This window comes from Halichoerus grypus, chromosome 9 (genome assembly GCF_964656455.1).
Source record: "Halichoerus grypus chromosome 9, mHalGry1.hap1.1, whole genome shotgun sequence".
NCBI classification, from domain to species: Eukaryota; Metazoa; Chordata; class Mammalia; order Carnivora; family Phocidae; genus Halichoerus; species Halichoerus grypus.
The window spans coordinates 31,157,524-31,174,271 of NC_135720.1; the positions used below are offsets into that span (position 1 = coordinate 31,157,524).

The 16,748-nt window shown below is 38.3% G+C and overlaps 1 protein-coding gene across 3 annotated transcripts in view; it reads left to right on the plus strand.

Moving 5' to 3' along the window:
* LOC118553689 (pantetheinase) overlaps positions 1-10,925 on the plus strand; it is a 37,352-nt gene extending 26,427 nt beyond the window's left edge. For all 3 annotated transcript variants that reach the window (XM_036120801.2, XM_036120800.2, XM_078054716.1), the window contains 2 exons: positions 6,246-6,416; positions 7,369-10,925. In XM_036120801.2, the coding sequence (XP_035976694.1) occupies positions 6,246-6,416; positions 7,369-7,551 (354 nt within the window). In that variant the 3' untranslated portion in view covers positions 7,552-10,925. The remainder of the gene's footprint in view (positions 1-6,245; positions 6,417-7,368) is intronic.
* Positions 10,926-16,748: the final 5,823 nt, after the last annotated feature.

Sequence of the window (16,748 nt, forward strand, 5' to 3'; positions counted from 1 at the left end):
TTGAGTGCCTACTACATAGTAGGTATATATTCAGAGCTGATGATATGAAGATGAATAAGTAAAGGCCCTCCTCTTGAAGAATTTAGTAGTGGGGAAAGACATATGAATAGATAATGTCAGTACAGGTAGGCATGTGCTAGAACATAGAATGCACATTTTGTTGTAGGAATACTAACAAGCTGTACCTAGCCTAATTCAGGGCTTCAGGGAAGTTTCTGGAGACATGATGTAAGAGCTTCTGCTATTATCCAGATGAAAAGAGTGGGAGGAAATTCTAGGTGAAGTGGAATATGAGCAGGGGTGTGGATGTGTCAAGAAGTAGGGTATGTAGATCAGTGTTACTAAGGTATAATGTAAGAAGCAAGGATTGATGGAAGATGACCCTAGAGGCAGGACCACATGTGACAGCATCTTACCTGTCATTCCTAAAGTTTGGACTTTATTTTCTGGGTGATAGTCTTCTGTTGGAAGGTGTTCAGCAAGGGCATGATGTGATCAGATCTGCCGTTGAGTAGATCAATGTGGCAGCACTGTGGATGATGAAACTAGGGCAAAAAGACTAGTTAGATTATTAAAATAGTCCTACTAGGGCCTGTACCAAGAGTATGTTAGTAGGAATAAGAGCAGGGTATGGAGTCAAGCAATATGCAGAAAACTTAACTTATAGCTGATTTGATATAGAAAAGCAGATTGAGAGGACTAGAATGTACCAGGTTTCTGGCAAGAGTGGCTGGGTGAATGCCGTGCTCTGACAGATCAGGATGCTAGAGAGGGAGCAGATTGAGTGGTAGTGGGGAGATGCTCAGTTCACTTAGAATGTTCTGGTTTTTTTTTTTTTTTTAAAGATTTTATTTATTTATTTGACAGAGAGAGACACAGCGAGAGAGGGAACACAAGCAGGGGAAGCGGGAGAGGGAGAAGCAGGCTTCCCGCGGAACAGGGAGTCCGATGTGGGGCTCGATCCCAGGACCCTGGGATCATGACCTGAGCTGAAGGCAGATGCTTAACTGACTAAGCCACCCAGGCGCCCCTAGAATGTTCTGGTTTTGAAGTATTTATGGGACATTCAACTGGAGCTGTGACCAGCAGAATCTGAGGGCAGCACCCCAAATCAAACATGTTAATATGTCTGCTGGAAAACATGGGACTATTCATCCTAAATAGCTTAAATAAAAATATAGTTATGTTAGTCAAGTTAGGTCTCAATATCAAATGTGCTACAAAAGCCTTTATTTTTACAGAAGGTTGGTCTTGGAATTGAGGACGTGGGATTTTGGTATTATATTCATAATCTTTCATAGTCTAACTGTGATGATAATTAATGCTAGAAAAATCTCTATAACACCAAAATCTATTTCTTAACTAAGGAGAGAAGGGAAAGAAAAGGAGATAAGGGTACAATAACTCTGCATCTTGCCACAGAGATTTTCCGAGTGTTCTAGAGTGAATTTTAAGGACATGGGGAAAGAAGGTGCTTGTAGCATTTTCTAGAGTAGAAGATAGTAAAAGATTGGGTACAGATTTACAGCAGTTGTTATAGGAGAATGGGAGAAGGAGCAGTTTACATATTTTAAAGAATTACTGAGTAAATTGATGAATAAAGAAGGAATAAACTAAATGAAAGAAGTTCATTCCCTTTACCCAATATACTTAGGAGACTTTCCTCTTTAGATTATTTCTGTACCCTTTGTCCTCTCCATTTCCTCCCACCAAGGTAGAGTCATCCAAACACTGGCCTATCAGTCTTCTAGAATGTAAAGCTATTTCCCAACAGGGTAAGAAATTAGGGATAACAACTCTGCTAAAAACCAAAGATTAAATTCAGGGGCTTAACACAACGTGGTGAGAACATAGATTCTGGAGTCAGAAATTCTGGGTAGATTCCTTTTTTACTGGGTAATGGCCACCTGCCTTGAGCCAATCTTTTAGCCTCTTTAAACATGTGGTTCATCATCTATAACATGGGTTCATTTTCATTCACTAAATATTTATGTAATGCTTTCAGTGTTCAAGTATTTGATAGAGCCTGAGGATATGAAGGTGAGCAAGACAAATATAGTCACTGTCTTCATAGAACTTAATACTAGTGGGAAGATAGGATTGAACAGAAAACTAAGAAAATCACTATTTAATTTTAGCTGTGACAAATGCCGTAAAAGGAAAGTACCATGGACAATTAAAGCATACAACTGAAAGACCTAACCTAGTCCTAAGAGGGGAATAAGGATAAAAATAATAGGGCGCCTGGGTGGCTCAGTTGTTTAAGCGACTGCCTTCGGCTCAGGTCATGATCCTGGAGTCCCGGTATCGAGTCCCGCATCGGGCTCCCTGCTCAGCAGGGAGTCTGCTTCTCCCTCTGACTCTCCCCCTCTCATGCTCTCTCTCTATCACTATCTCTCTCAATAAATAAATAAATAAAATCTTTAAAAAAAAAGAAAAATTCTTCATAGGGTTTTTCGGAAGTTTGATTTAATAAATGTAAAGAGTTTAGCACTGTGCCTGGCACGTAGAAAGTCCTCAGTAAATGTTAACTTTTATTATTATTATTGTTAATAGAAGTAACATAACATTTTAATTATCAGACCTATACCACCAGGTTTTACTCACATAAACATTGGCTCCATTGCAAGCAGCTCCCGATTCAACTCCTTTAGTTCTTTAGTCCTTCTCACAGGCTAGATGTCCTAGCCCTTCCTACCACCTGGATTGGTTCTAACACTTCTTTCTTCATTTTAATCAAAGTAATGCATGGACGTAACTAAGAAGACAAATAGCACTGAAGGCTTGTAAAATACTAGTTTCTTCCATAATCCACCCAGTCCCTCTTTCTGAAGGCAAACCCTTTTGACTCTTTTAGCTGTTTCTTCTGAAATTTACTCGTCTGAATCTTTTAGCTGTTTCTTCTGAAATTTACTCATCTGACATCATCTACCTGGAGCTAATGCAGAGTCCACAGATTAAGGGCTCAGCCCCACAAAACTGGTCCCCTCCCCACTTGAGACTCCAATCACAAGTCTGGGTTGTCACCTGTACTTCTGACCTGACTGACTGTAAATCAGGGATTCCCGTCACCCCTGCCTTGGATTTGCTAATTTTCTGGAATGGCTCATTGAACGCAGGAAAGTGCTTTATGTATTGCTAAGAATTTATTGCAGAGGATATTTTAAAGCATATAAATGAACAACCAGAGGAAGAGATACATAGGGCAAGATCTGGAAGTATCCCAAGCATAGGAGTTTCTGTCCCCATGGAGTTTGGCATGTGCCACCTTCCTGGCATGTAGATATGGCATTCTTGTTTGCCAGCCTGAAATCTCTCTGAACCCCGTACTTGAGGGATTTTTATGGAGGCTTAATTTCATGGACACGATTGATTAAATCATTGACCATTGGTGATTAATTTAACTTCCAGCTCCTCTCCCCTCCAGAGATAGGGGTGGGGATGGTGAGGCTTAAAGTTCCAACTCTCTAACCAGATGGTAACCAGTTTCCATCCTGTGGTTATTTACAGCTTTCCAAAAATCTCATCATTCACACATACTCAGGTGTGGCTGAAAGAGGCTCCTTATGAGTAACAAAAGCCCCTCCTTTCACGTTTCCCTTCTTATCACTAAGGAAATTCCAAGGATTTTAGGGCCTTCTATGTCAGGAACTAGAAAAAGACCAAATATATATTTCTTACTATAAATCACAATACCACACACCTCCTTAGTTGTTGTAAGTTCTGGGAAGAGAGTGAATGGGTGATAAAATGTTTTCAACTTACAAGATTGAAAATGCCTTTCCTTTCATATTTGATGGAGTATTTCCCTAGGTATGGAATTCAAGGTCATTATTTTGCTACTGAGAATTCTTGAGTTATTTTGATTCCTGATCCTTTGTATGTGAATCCCTCTTCCTCCCATTTCTTAGAAACCTTTTAGAATTTCCTCCCTTCCATTTCTTCTTCTGGAACTCCTATTATTGGGGTCATGTGTCTTTTGGATTGGTCTTCTAATTTTTTAATCTTTTCTTTGCTAGTTCTTTTCATTTTTTCCATTTACTTTCTGAGAATTTTTGTCCTTGATATTCCAAGGCTTGCATTGAGTCTTTTATTTTCACTGACATGTTTTTATTTTTCAAGAACTATTTTTTTGCTTTATGAGTTTTTTTTTCTTTACTGATGTTTTGTGGATACAGTATTTTATCTCTCTGAGGCTATTAAGGAAAATTTTTTTCCTTGAAGCTTCTTCTGCTTAAATACTCTTTTTTACTCAAGTTTCCTTTATCTGCTTGTTTTGCTCTCTCTCATGTTAGAAGCTTTCCCCATATATGTGGTAACCCTTTAACGTTACCAAAAACTGACTGAAAAGCAGAGTATAGGAGTGATACTTGCCAATTTTAAGCTTCACAGTAGGGTAATCTAGCTGGGCCTTTTGCTAGAGGAATCCCTGAGTTAAGTATATTTGGAAACTTCCTCTTGGGATGGGTCAGGTTTCTCAGGTTTTAAAATTCTTCTAATTCCCTTCCTGAATAGTGTTGCCTAATTTAGCAAATTAAAATACAGGATGCCCTAGTAAATTCAAAGTTTGGATAAACAACTTTTTTTTTTTTTTTTGATCAAACCATTTTGTTGAGGGGCTTTGGGGAAAGGTCAAAGGGGAGGAGGACAGGGAGATCTGATATCCTCGGCCCGGCCAGAACCTCACCTTTCCAGTGTCACAGTCCCCAAAAGCAACAACAAATATTTTTAAAAATGTAAGTAGGTCCCATGCAATGTTTGGGACATACTTACACTAAAAGCCATTTTTAGTATTTTAGTTTATCTAAACTTCAAATTTAATAGGACTCCTTTCCTGTGTTTATCTGGCAATTTTATTTCTGAAGGCTAAATTATTTGCTGGCCGCATTTAGAGAGCCGGGTGGGAGCAATGATCTTGTTGGATGTGGCCCTGGTGGAAGGAGATGGTTGCAACATTTAGTAGGTTTCATTCATGTAATCCCCTTCAACTAGGGTTTTTCAAAACCTCCACTAAATATCATCTGCTTTACCCTCTCTGGAAATAAATGCCCCATCTTTTATGGGAATAGGGGAAGGACAGTTGCCCATCCATGGTGGGGGACTCAGTATCTGAGGCATCCTTAAAAACTTCCCACCAATTTTCCTTACTTTAGCCACTACTTTACAAGCTCCTGAGGTACCTAGTGCTCCCAGTGATGGAATCTTCTGAGTATTCTGCAGTATAGATAGGGTTGATTCTTGGCTCTCCCATTGCCAGTTTAGAACTTGGCGGCTTTCTTCAGGTCTGCTAAATCATTTGCTATTTTTGCATCAACCATCCCAGCTTCCAACATTATACCATGGTCTATCCTCCCATTCTATCCGTGTGGGTTGATGTCTTAAAAAACTAATGTTGGTTTCAGCAAGATGTTAAGGGAATAAAATAGAAGCATGTATTCATTCTTCCTTTACCTGAAAGCTAATTGTAGCCCATCTTAACACACTTGCTCTAAAGCACTTACTCTCCAACTTCAAAAGTAGAAGCAGGGAGACCAGTTAGTGGCTATTGCTTTATTCAGGCAGGAGGTTAAAGGTGGCTTGAAATAAGGCTTGGAAGTGCAGTACAGATAGAATTAAATAAATATGGATCTTGCTTTTGGGGACTTTGCATCTGCATAATGAGATGACTCATAGACTTAGATTTTACATTCAAGTAATTATGTAGTAATATAGTGTAGTATAGTTTAACTGTGTAGTATAGTGAGAACTATTTCGGTTCTTACTCAGATATGAAGTATGTGACTTTTCCAATTCACAGGGATTGCCTCTAGATCAACTCTAGGGTTCATTAAAACTTTAAAGTTCTTTTGTTGTGCGAAATAGGCAAAAATGTAGAGATTAAATTCGTGTCTAAATTTAACCTTTTTAAAAAAAAGTAGAACACTTGATTATTAAAAGCATTGCTAGCTTGAGAACAATGAAGGTATAGTTCATGGCTGTTGACCAAGGGTCTGATCGTTTCTTTAAGAGATTTGATCTGTTTGACCGCGAATTGGAGAAAGCAGTAGGGCCTGAAGTCCTTTACTTTTCTGAATTAGTTGAATTAGTTGTTGAATTAACTATCAATGAGCTGGATTAATCTAATGAAAACGTAATATTTTATCAAACAAAGGGGCATAGGCTTTGCATAGGCCTTATTTCTAGCCCAGGAGGGTGTATCAGTTCTGGCTTTCTTAGGACTTACTGGTTTGCATTTTTTCTCCTAGATTTGTACCCTGCTGAAATGTAAAGCAACAAACTTAAACACTTGTGGTGGTGCAGTTGAAACAGCTTCTACCAGGTTTGAAATGTTTTCCCTCAGTGGCACTTTTGGAACTCAGTATGTCTTCCCTGAGGTGTTGCTAAGTGAAAGTCAGCTTGCACCTGGAGAATTTCAGGTCAGAACCTTTGCTTAATATTGACATTTCATGTAAGAGGAAGCACTTTTTGAGTACAAAACCTACTAAGTGTTTACAGATATCAAAAATATCTCCATTTGGAAAGAATAAAATTGTTCTTGGGGAATCATGAAGGACACTGAGCAGGTTGAATTTCTTGTCTGGAAATTCTTAGTGTATCCTTAAGAATAAATAAGTATATTACTGTGGAGACTATTGGGAGGAGGCTGGACTGTTTTGGGTCTGTTGCGTAGGAAGAAGACTCGAGAAGGATTTCAGGACTGGTCCCACTAGAGGGAACCCCTTCACATCATGGGCAGTGATAGCCTAGAAAAGTTGAAGGGAATTCCTCTCACTGTGTGGGTGAAGACCCAGTGGCTGAAATAGGCAAGAAAGCAAGCACTTTTTTTTTAAAGTCCAGAAATATTTCCTTACTGCATAAACTCTGCCCAGCCATATTCTTCCCCTGACTTACCTGTGGGTTTTGTTCTTATTCCCCCTTCCTTGTCGGAACAGCTACTGTGGGGCACTAGGGCCAGTGAGCAGGTTGGGAGGTTGTGGTGAGTGAGTGACAGGGATGAAGGAAGCTCAGCTCAAAACCCCTCAGTCAGTCCCTTCTGTCCACTTGGAGGAGCCTATTATGTCTGAGAGGACTAGATTTCTCTTAGATACTCCCGAACCCATTGCTTTATGCTTACTGACTCATGGAATACTTCCTCAAATAAGTAAATTATAAGATGCTGATTATAGCCATTTCAATAATAAATGAATCAGTGCCAATCCCATAGCTCCAATTTTTCTTATGCCCTGCACCATTTCAAAATTTCTTTTAGAAGAGAAGTTAGCCATTATTTTTATTGTTTCTTCATCCAGTTGTACTGAATTTTGGAAGGTGTTACGAGGTTGTATAAGTTAGAGGGAGACCCAGTCAACTTCTTTATGTTTTAATTAGGTGTCGAGTGATGGACGCTTGTTCAGCGTGAAGCCGCCATCTGGACCTCTCTTGACCGTGACTCTATTTGGGAGAATGTATGAGAAGGACCAGACATTAAAGGCTTCATCAGACCCCCAGGCACAAACACTAGGAATAATGCTCTTAGTCATAATGCCAGTTGTGTGCTCATTAAGTTGGTAGAATATTTCCATTTGCTCTCTTTTATTTTGTGTAATTAAAAAAATGATGGATGAGAAAAGAAGGATGAAGATCATAACAGTGATCATGGTCTCTTGTACAAATGATTATAAATATATATACGTATATAGTTCACTATTTTTACATACACACACACACACCCCAGATAATAGAAGCCAGATAAACAGTGACACAATTTTGAAAGGTAAAATCTATAAAGTGAGGGTAACAGTTTTACCCACATTTTAGATTTTTTTTTTTTTTTTGGTGAAAATTAAATAACTGAATGCATTTAAAGTCCTTAGACAAGTTTCTGGATCATGGAAAGTACTGTATATGTGCTAGCTATTAACAATGTGTATGACTATCACAATAAAACCATGTGTGATATACTTATTGCTAAAATTACATCACCTCAGGGGCGCCTGGGTGGCTCAGTTGGTTAAGCGACTGCCTTCAGCTCAGGTCATGATCCTGGAGTCCCAGGATCGAGCCCCGCATCGGGCTCCCTGCTCAGCAGGGAGTCTGCTTCTCCCTCTGACCCTCCCCCCTCTCATGCTCTCTCTCTCTCTATCTCATTCTCTCTCTCAAATAAATAAATAAATAAAATCTTTAAAAAAAAATAAATAAAATTACATCACCTCTGATTGTCTAAAGTGTAAACATCTTCCCCTGGCTCAGCCACCCTGCATATTTCAGTTAGAAACTCAATGAACTCAACATCAGTTCATTGGTTTTGGCTTGATACCTAACAATGATTATCCCAGAAGGCAGCTGGACTTAACACCTAGGAACTTATTAGAGCGCCTCCACTTTTTTGAGTGTTTTTCAGTGCCTCTTCAGTGTTTTACCTATCTTATCAGCCTATAAGCATATTAATAGGGTGGTTCTAAACCAAACATTTACCAAATCTGGACTGTGATCTGTTTTTGCATGGCCTGTGAGCTAAGAAAGGTTTTTATGTTTCTAAAGTGTTGAAAAACAAAGAAGAATCAAAAGAAGGAGAATATTGTGTGACACATGAATGTGATCTGAAATTCAAATTTCAGTCTCCATATCTAAAGTTTTATTGAACACAGCCACATTTATTTAAGTATTGTTGATGGCTGTTTTTATTTTATGCTGTGGTGGTGAAGTTGGGTAGTTAACCAGACCCTATGGCCAGAAAAGCTGCAAATATTTGCTGCCTGACCCTCTACAGAAAAAGTTTGTTGACTCCTGCCCTGAAGTAAAATAACAATGGATTTTAGTATTGAAAACCTTTAAAACAACTTAGTGGGCAAATTGCCTTTAAGTGTCTTTCTTGTAATTCTTTCACAAAAGGAGAAATAAAATATCTTTATTTGCTTTGTATGATACACCATCACACACACAAGATTACCCTGATTAACTTAAACCAAATGTGCTAAGTAAACAAATAGCCCAAATAAGTGAAGCTAATTTTTATGAACATTATTGATATTTATTCACTATAAGATACACACCACAAAGTGTTTTTTTGTTTTGTTTTGTTTTGCATTTGGTATGTTCTAAAATTCCTGAGAGAAAGCATATTAGTTTTTATTTTCAAATTTTTCCTGGAAATCAACTAAGAACTACTCATCTGAACATACTATCTCATATTTTCCCCTGTGACAAACTTACTAGCTTGTCTTAGCATGATTTTTCTTAATTTTAAACATTACAAGTAGTGAATTTACTTTTTAGAAATGGTATTTACTCTGTCCATACCCAGCTCTGGTTACTTTTTCACTCTGGATTTCTTTAACACATACGTATTTTATGATAGCTTTGATATGCTTTTTAACTGTGATTTTTATTTCCTCTGCATAAAACATTTGCGATGCTCTTTTAATACAAACAACCCAATTCCAAAAAAGATCAATGCTCAAATATGTTTTCCTTAATCTCTTTATACCTTGATGAATTTGAGTGGTCCAGAGAGCAATTTTTGACACTCCCTCATTTAAAGATATAATTTGTTATCAACCTCATGATGATGTAAAACACACAGACACACACACTCTCTTCACGTAGTAGCCCTCTTCCAAGATGATCCCCAATGATCCCCACCTCCAGGCTCCATGGAGAAATTCTCCATGATTGTTTGGTTGCTATCGATTCTTGTATTTCTTTCTTCTTCTTTTTTTTCTTTTTTAGAGAGAGACAGACAAAGAGTGAGCACGTGAGTCGGGGGGAGGGGCAGAGGGAGAGAGAATCTCAAGGAGGCTCCATGCCCAGCACAGAACCCAACACAGGGCTCAGTCTCATGACCCTGAGATCATGACCTGAGCTGAAATCAAGATTTGGATGCTTAACTGCCTGAGCCACCCAGGCACCTGTGATTCTTATATTATTTCTTATATAGTTTCCGAGCCTTGTCACTTATAATAAATCTGAATCCATTGCCACTTTTACTGTAACACATATCTCTTACTCAGCTCTGCTTAAGTGTTCTAATGATTTTACTTATTTGTTCTTTTAGTTTATTATCTAAACAATATATTTCAGGTCTCATAGACTGAATTGTGTCCCCTCTCAAATTTATATATTGAGGTCTGAATTTCATACCTCAGAATGTGACTGTATTTGAAGATAGGGTGTAAAGAGGTAAAATGATGGCATTAGGGTGGACCCTAAACCACTATGACTGGTGTTCTTGTAAGAAGAGGGGATTAGGACATAGACATGCACGAAGTCAAAACTATATGAAGACACAAAGGAAGATAGCCATCTACAAGCCAAGGAGAGAGGTCTTCAGAAGAAATCAACCCTCCTGATACTTGATTTGTATTTCTAGCCTCCAGAATCTTGAAAATAAATTTTTGTTGCTTAAGCTAATCCGTGGCACTTTATTATGGTAGCCCTGGCAAACTAATACAGACTCCAGTCCCCTCTCTTCTCCATTTCCACCATAAGTTGAAGCTTAAATGAAATGGTTACCCAGTTAAGAATATCCAGCTAGCCTGGTTCCCCAAGACTCAACTAGATCCACTTAGAGAAGCATTGCTGATGAACTGAGAGTGAAACCATCAGATCACTGAAGATCCTCTGGAGTTTGGAAATCAGAAAGTCACATTGATAAAATCATGTATTTAATCTGACCTTAAGTGTTCTTTTTCAGTAACGGCAGAATCTGTTGACATTATACAATTTAGTGAAACGAAGAACAACTTTTAAGTCAAAACATCTCTCAACTGGTAGACTATCCACATACCCTGAAGTCAGCCCCACCCACGCTGTGCAAAACATGCCCTTCTGCAAAGGAGAGCAGTGATCCTACTAGCAATACAGCATTTTGAAATAAACATTTTTTTGTGGCAGATGCTTTTCCTAAAAGATACTGTATCATCCAATAAATATTTGAGTAAAATTCATCTTGTGCTTTTGGGTGGCATTAACTGTCTTTAAAAAAAGACCCATTAGAAAATAAACCCCTGTGTATTTAAGAACAGCAGTCATCATTGCAAGCCTCAATACCATCATACAATTTTAATTTAAAGAAGAGAATTGTAACAGTTACAAGTTTAAAATATTAAAGGCTTCAATAAACCCTGCATGCTTTTTTTTCTGTTCAATTTTGACAAATATATTAGATATCCATTGTAGCATAACAAATTACTGTCAATGAAACAGCTTAAAACATTTATTATCTTACAAAGTTTCCAGGCGTCAGGATCTGGGAATGGTTTCAATGGGTCTTCTGGCTTAAGGTCTCAAAGTTGTAATGAACCTGCCCCAGGGGTTCAGGCATCTCAAGTTCTGCTGGAGCTGAAGACTTTGCTTCTAAGCTCACTCACATGGCTGTTAATGGGCCTCGGGTCCTTACTGGAAGTTTTCTGAGGCCTTTGTTCCTTATGCATGAGGTGCCTGAAAGTTTTCACAAAAAGGCAACTGGCATCTCCTACAGTGAGTGATGAGATAGACAGGTAGACTAGAGGTAGAGGTAGAGAGAAACAGATGGAAGGATGGAAGTTTCAGTCTTTTATATCTTAATCATGGAAGTGACTTCACTTCTGCCATATGCTATTAGTCAGACCAACAGTGGTACAACGTGGGTGAAAATACCAAGAGGTAAGGATCTTTGCAGGTCATCTGGGATGCTGCCTATTACAGTAAATACATATATTTACTGTACGCTACACACACACACACATATATACACATATATACACGTATTTATAATTTTAAGACAGGATTTTTTTTTCTTTTGCTATATATGTAATACATCCTTCAAAATATACTCCCAATATTTATATCTGAAAGGTATTGTGCCAAAGAAGTTTCCACAATTACTTTGTATAATAAAGGTTAAATTTAGTGATTTCTACTTCTGGTCCATAGTAAAATTCAAATTGATTGGATTAACTCATTTGGGGCAACACCATCTTCTGATAATACACCTGTCACTTTTACATTCACTTCTCAGAATTCTACTTTATAAGAATACACATTAAAAAGTACAATAGAATAAAGAGCATAAATTCCAGAAACATTAATTCATGAAATGACACTACTAGGAAAAAGGGTCTTAAGAACATCAACATATTTACTTAACTTTTTTTTTATTGGCAAGGATTTCTCTTTACCATGGGTATTAGTCTGGATAGGCTAGCTCACGGTGCAGTAACAAATAAAACCAAAAATTCTCCTGACTTAATAAGACAAAAGTTGCTTATTCAAAGTCTACTCTAGGGCAGCCTCCATGTCAGAGCTCAGAACCTCAGGCTTTTTCATTATGTGTTGTTTCCTTATCAACCAGTGCTCCCATCGTTTCTGGAGCATGATAAAAAAATATGGAGAAATTGCACATTGCCTTTTAAATGGTTTCATTCTTAGTGATACTTGTCATTTCCACTCATATTTTTTTCTTTTAGGATTTTATTTATTTATTTGACAGACACAGCGAGAGAGGGAACACAAGCAGGGGGGAGGGGTAGAGGGAGAGGGAGAAGCAGGCTTCCCACTGAGCAGGGAACCCGATGCAGGGCTCCATCCCAGGACCATGGGATCATGAACTGAGCCGAAGGCAGACGCTAACGACTGAGCCACCCAGGCACCCCTCCACTCGTATTTTATTGGTCAAAGCAAGTCATATAGCTATGCCAAATTTAGATGCATAGGAAGTATAATTTCCCTTAATGTCCAGGAAAGGGAAGAGATTCATAAATATTGGTTAACACTAGTAATGTCTATCACTGAATGTAAGTTCCTCAAAGGCATGTATCTTACATTCTTTTTCCACTTTGACACATAGAAATCACTCAATAAATGATTAATGTCTGCCATGAGTCACCAGGGCTGCTATTTATCATTCCTTTATTCTCCAACCTATAGTGATATTATACCCCTTGCCTCCTACCCCCTTTCTTTGTTGTCAGCCCCCTTTACCTGCCAACTGCAAGCCAATACCACCAGTTTTCTTTTCTTTTCTTGCCCTTTCCATTAATCTGAAGGAAACTTTACCTTTATATTCTTACCCAGAGTATGTAAAGGCATCATTAATGTCTTATGTATAGTGTTTTATAGTTTACAAAACATTTTAACATACATTTTCTTTTATTTCACAAGGTAGGTATATTTTTCCCCATTTTTACCTTAGAGAACAAAGTATTGTTTTCTAATCTCCTAACTTATGTGTATCAGATCCTCAAACCAGAATCTTTTAATTTCATGTCCAATGCTTTCACTAGCATTTTAGGTTACAAGTTGTTTCTCACACAACCACACTGGACTGTGGCTTTCTGAGAGACTCAGTATTAATATTGTTGGTTGAAATGCTGGACACTGATTATTTACTCTGATTATTAAAGCCAGATTTTAATTGCATCCTTACCTTTAAAGGAAAGATATGCCACATTTCTCATAGTCTTCTAGCTTTAATAGCCACAGACTTTGATAGAATGCAGGATGAGTGCTAAGGTGAAAGTATATGATTAATATTAAAGCATATATATATCCTGGAACAAAGATTGAACTTAGTTGGTCATACCTGTTGACGTGGCATGGAGAAAAAAATTTGCATTGAGAAATTGGGAGAAGATTGTCAACATAAAGAGTGGGAATTTTTCCGTCTTGGGAGGTAAGTTTAGAAGTATCAATGAATATGTTAACAGAAGGGTGAGCTCTTTCACTCTTTCTTTTTTGAAATCAGTTCCATATGGTGGTCTAGCCACAGAAATAACAGCAAGAGCTCTTATCAGTGTTAATAGCTATTTAGCTATCAATACCTTCTAGAAACTTTGAACTCCTGCCAAGGCAAATAAGGCCCACCTGTCAGCATGGTGGTAGATTACCTAATAAAAAGTTAATGTTTGGGCAATGTGCTTTCTAGACATGTCGATTGGATAAACTTTGAATTGAGTTACGAAAATATTAGTATCCCAAAATACTCTTTTAACAGATTATGATGTTGATTTAACTGAAATTCATTGTGAACCAGCCTGCCATTGTATGTACCTAGTTCTAGGAAAGTAGTTATAAAAGCATTATAAAAGCATTATAGCAAGAAAATAAAATCTGATAGCCTGAAATTATTCCTTACGTACATATATAATTTAATTTTAACTGAAATAAAGATGTGAAAGTTATCTTCTGAGATTGTTGGTAAAAATATACTATAATGATGTTACTGATTAAGACAATTACAAATACTATTTTGAAAATGTTATTTTTTTAAAAGATTTTATTTATTTATTTGAGAATTGAGAGAGAGAAAGAGTGAGCACCGAGCAGTGGGGAGGGGCAGAGGGAGAAGGAGAAGCAGACTCCCTGCTCAGCAGGGAGTCCAATGAGGGACTTGATCCCAGGACTCTGGGATCATGACCTGAGCCAAAGGCAGATGCTTAACCGACTGAGCCACCCAGGCACCACCCTTTTTTTGGAAAATGTTCTGAAATTACTATTTAGTATGTTGTAATGTCATCTTGCTTAGCTTATAATTAATAAGATTCCCCTGTCCACCTACCCATAGGTGGATGTTAGGTGAAATTTTCACTAACGTAGTAATTATCTCAGTTTTCCCCTCTTCAGATATTTGGAGGGTACTGGGAATAAACTAGAGATTTCACGCAATGCTCTTTGCCCAGTGACAAGTCCAAGTTCAGTAAGTTATTCCTCCTCCCCTTTCTCTCTTCTTTCCTTCTCTTTTTTCTCCTCCTCTTCCTTCTCTTCCTCCTTCACCACAGCTCTTTCCCCTTCTCTTCCTCCTTATTATTTCTCTTTATTGCTACTGACATTAACCAAGCTTAGGCTGCCCACATGAGCAGTATGTTCAGGTTCTGTCTTCAAGAGTTCCTAAAATGTGAGAGAAGGTTCTCAGCAGCACACTGTGGGAAATTCACTATTGTAAATTGTTGCCCTAGTTTATCCCTCTTCTCCCCTCCCATGGAGAAAACAAACAAAAAGGATAAGAGAGTTGAAGTTACTTCATACTGGGTCACACTCCATTCTGGGACCGTGGGGAGTAGAGATCCAGTATAAAAACCCAAAGGTCGCCCTCTATAGGTCCAAGTGAATATAATATCTGGGTCAGAGATTCAAGTTCAATAAGAAATTGACACTCAAAGTGAATGTCTTAGGATAGTTTCAAAAGGAGAGACTATCCTTCCTGAAATGTATAAGCTGAATTCCCCCTATATTCCTTTCTTCTTTTTGTGGTGGCAAGAGAATAGATATATAGACAATCCTCTAAAGCTCCTCCCTGTAATATTCATGAAAATATTCAGGGTTGGTGGCATCAGGATGATTTTATTTATTAGTCAACCTGTTTTCTGAAAGGAGTTTTAAGAGATTTATGAGACCTGCTAGCATTTGGTCTGTTCTCAGGGCTTTGAACTGAACACAATTTTTGAAGTATCATTTTGCTTTTCAGCCTCCATACTATTATTAGTTTCCATAACTATTATTTACCGGGTTTCTAAATTCCAGGGGCTGTGCTAGGCCCTTTAGATAAAAATGCTCCAGATATGCTGAGATACTTAGATATAAGTGGCCCCAGATATAATATTCAGCACAAATATAGAGATCTGCACAAAGATATCTACAGTCACTTGACTTTCTACTAGATTTCACGCCCGAGGATGGCTGCATATCTTTTTCCAGGCTAGTAAAGGGCATCGTTGTCATATACTATACATATACACTGTCTGCTAACACAGTCAGAAAATTGACAAACTGTACAAAGTTACCTTTTTTGGAGGGGAGAGCGTTCTTTTCCCTGTCTGGTTCTCTAAACTGCAAGCTCTACAACTCAGTTGTCTCAATGCCACCAGAAGTGATCAGGCTCTGGGAAATTGAACCACTTTAACTAAACTCACCAAAGACAATTTATAAATCGGAGTGTTTCTAGGGGTCTGCATAATGAGAGAAATAAAATGGTAGCAGAGAAAAATGGAACTTCAGAGTGAGACCTGCCTTTGATTCCTGGCTTTGCCACTTGCTGTCGTGAGACCAAATTCCTTAGCCACCTTGAGGATCACTCTTTTTAAAGGTGACAGGATAGCACAGTGTCCAGCTTACAGGAGGCACTCCGTAAGTGATTGATTGCTTATTACTAAGCCAGTTGGATACTCATTTCAGAACACAGCGGCATCTTGCACAATACAAAGCCTGCTTGGGAAACCCGAATACAGTTGACCTCCGAACATCACGGGTTTGAACTATGTGGGTCCACTTACACTCGTATTTTTTTGGATAAATACACTAAAGAACTATAAATGTATTTTCTTTATGATTTTCATAATAACATTTCCTTTTCTCTAGCTTACTTTATTGTAAGAACACAATGTATAATACACGTAACATGCAAAATATGTGTTAATTGACCGTGGTATCGGTAAGACTTCCGGTCAAACAGTAGGCTATTAGTGGTTGTTTCTGCAGAGTCAAAAGTTATACACAGAGTTTCAACTGTTTGGGGGGGTCAGCAGCTGACATTACAGTAGACTCTTGTAATACATATAGATCTGCTTGCTAAAAATCATTTAAAAATGGTAGTACAGGCGCCTGAGTGGCTCAGTCGGTTGAATGACCGGACTCCTTAGTTTTCAGCTAAGGTCATGATCTCATGGGTTGTGGGATGGAGCCTCACATTGGGCTCCGCGCTCAGCAGGGGGGTCTGCTGGGGGATTCTCTCCCTCTGCCCCTAACCCAAGTGTCTGTGCACACACGCTCTCTGTCTCTCTCTCTAAAATGAATAA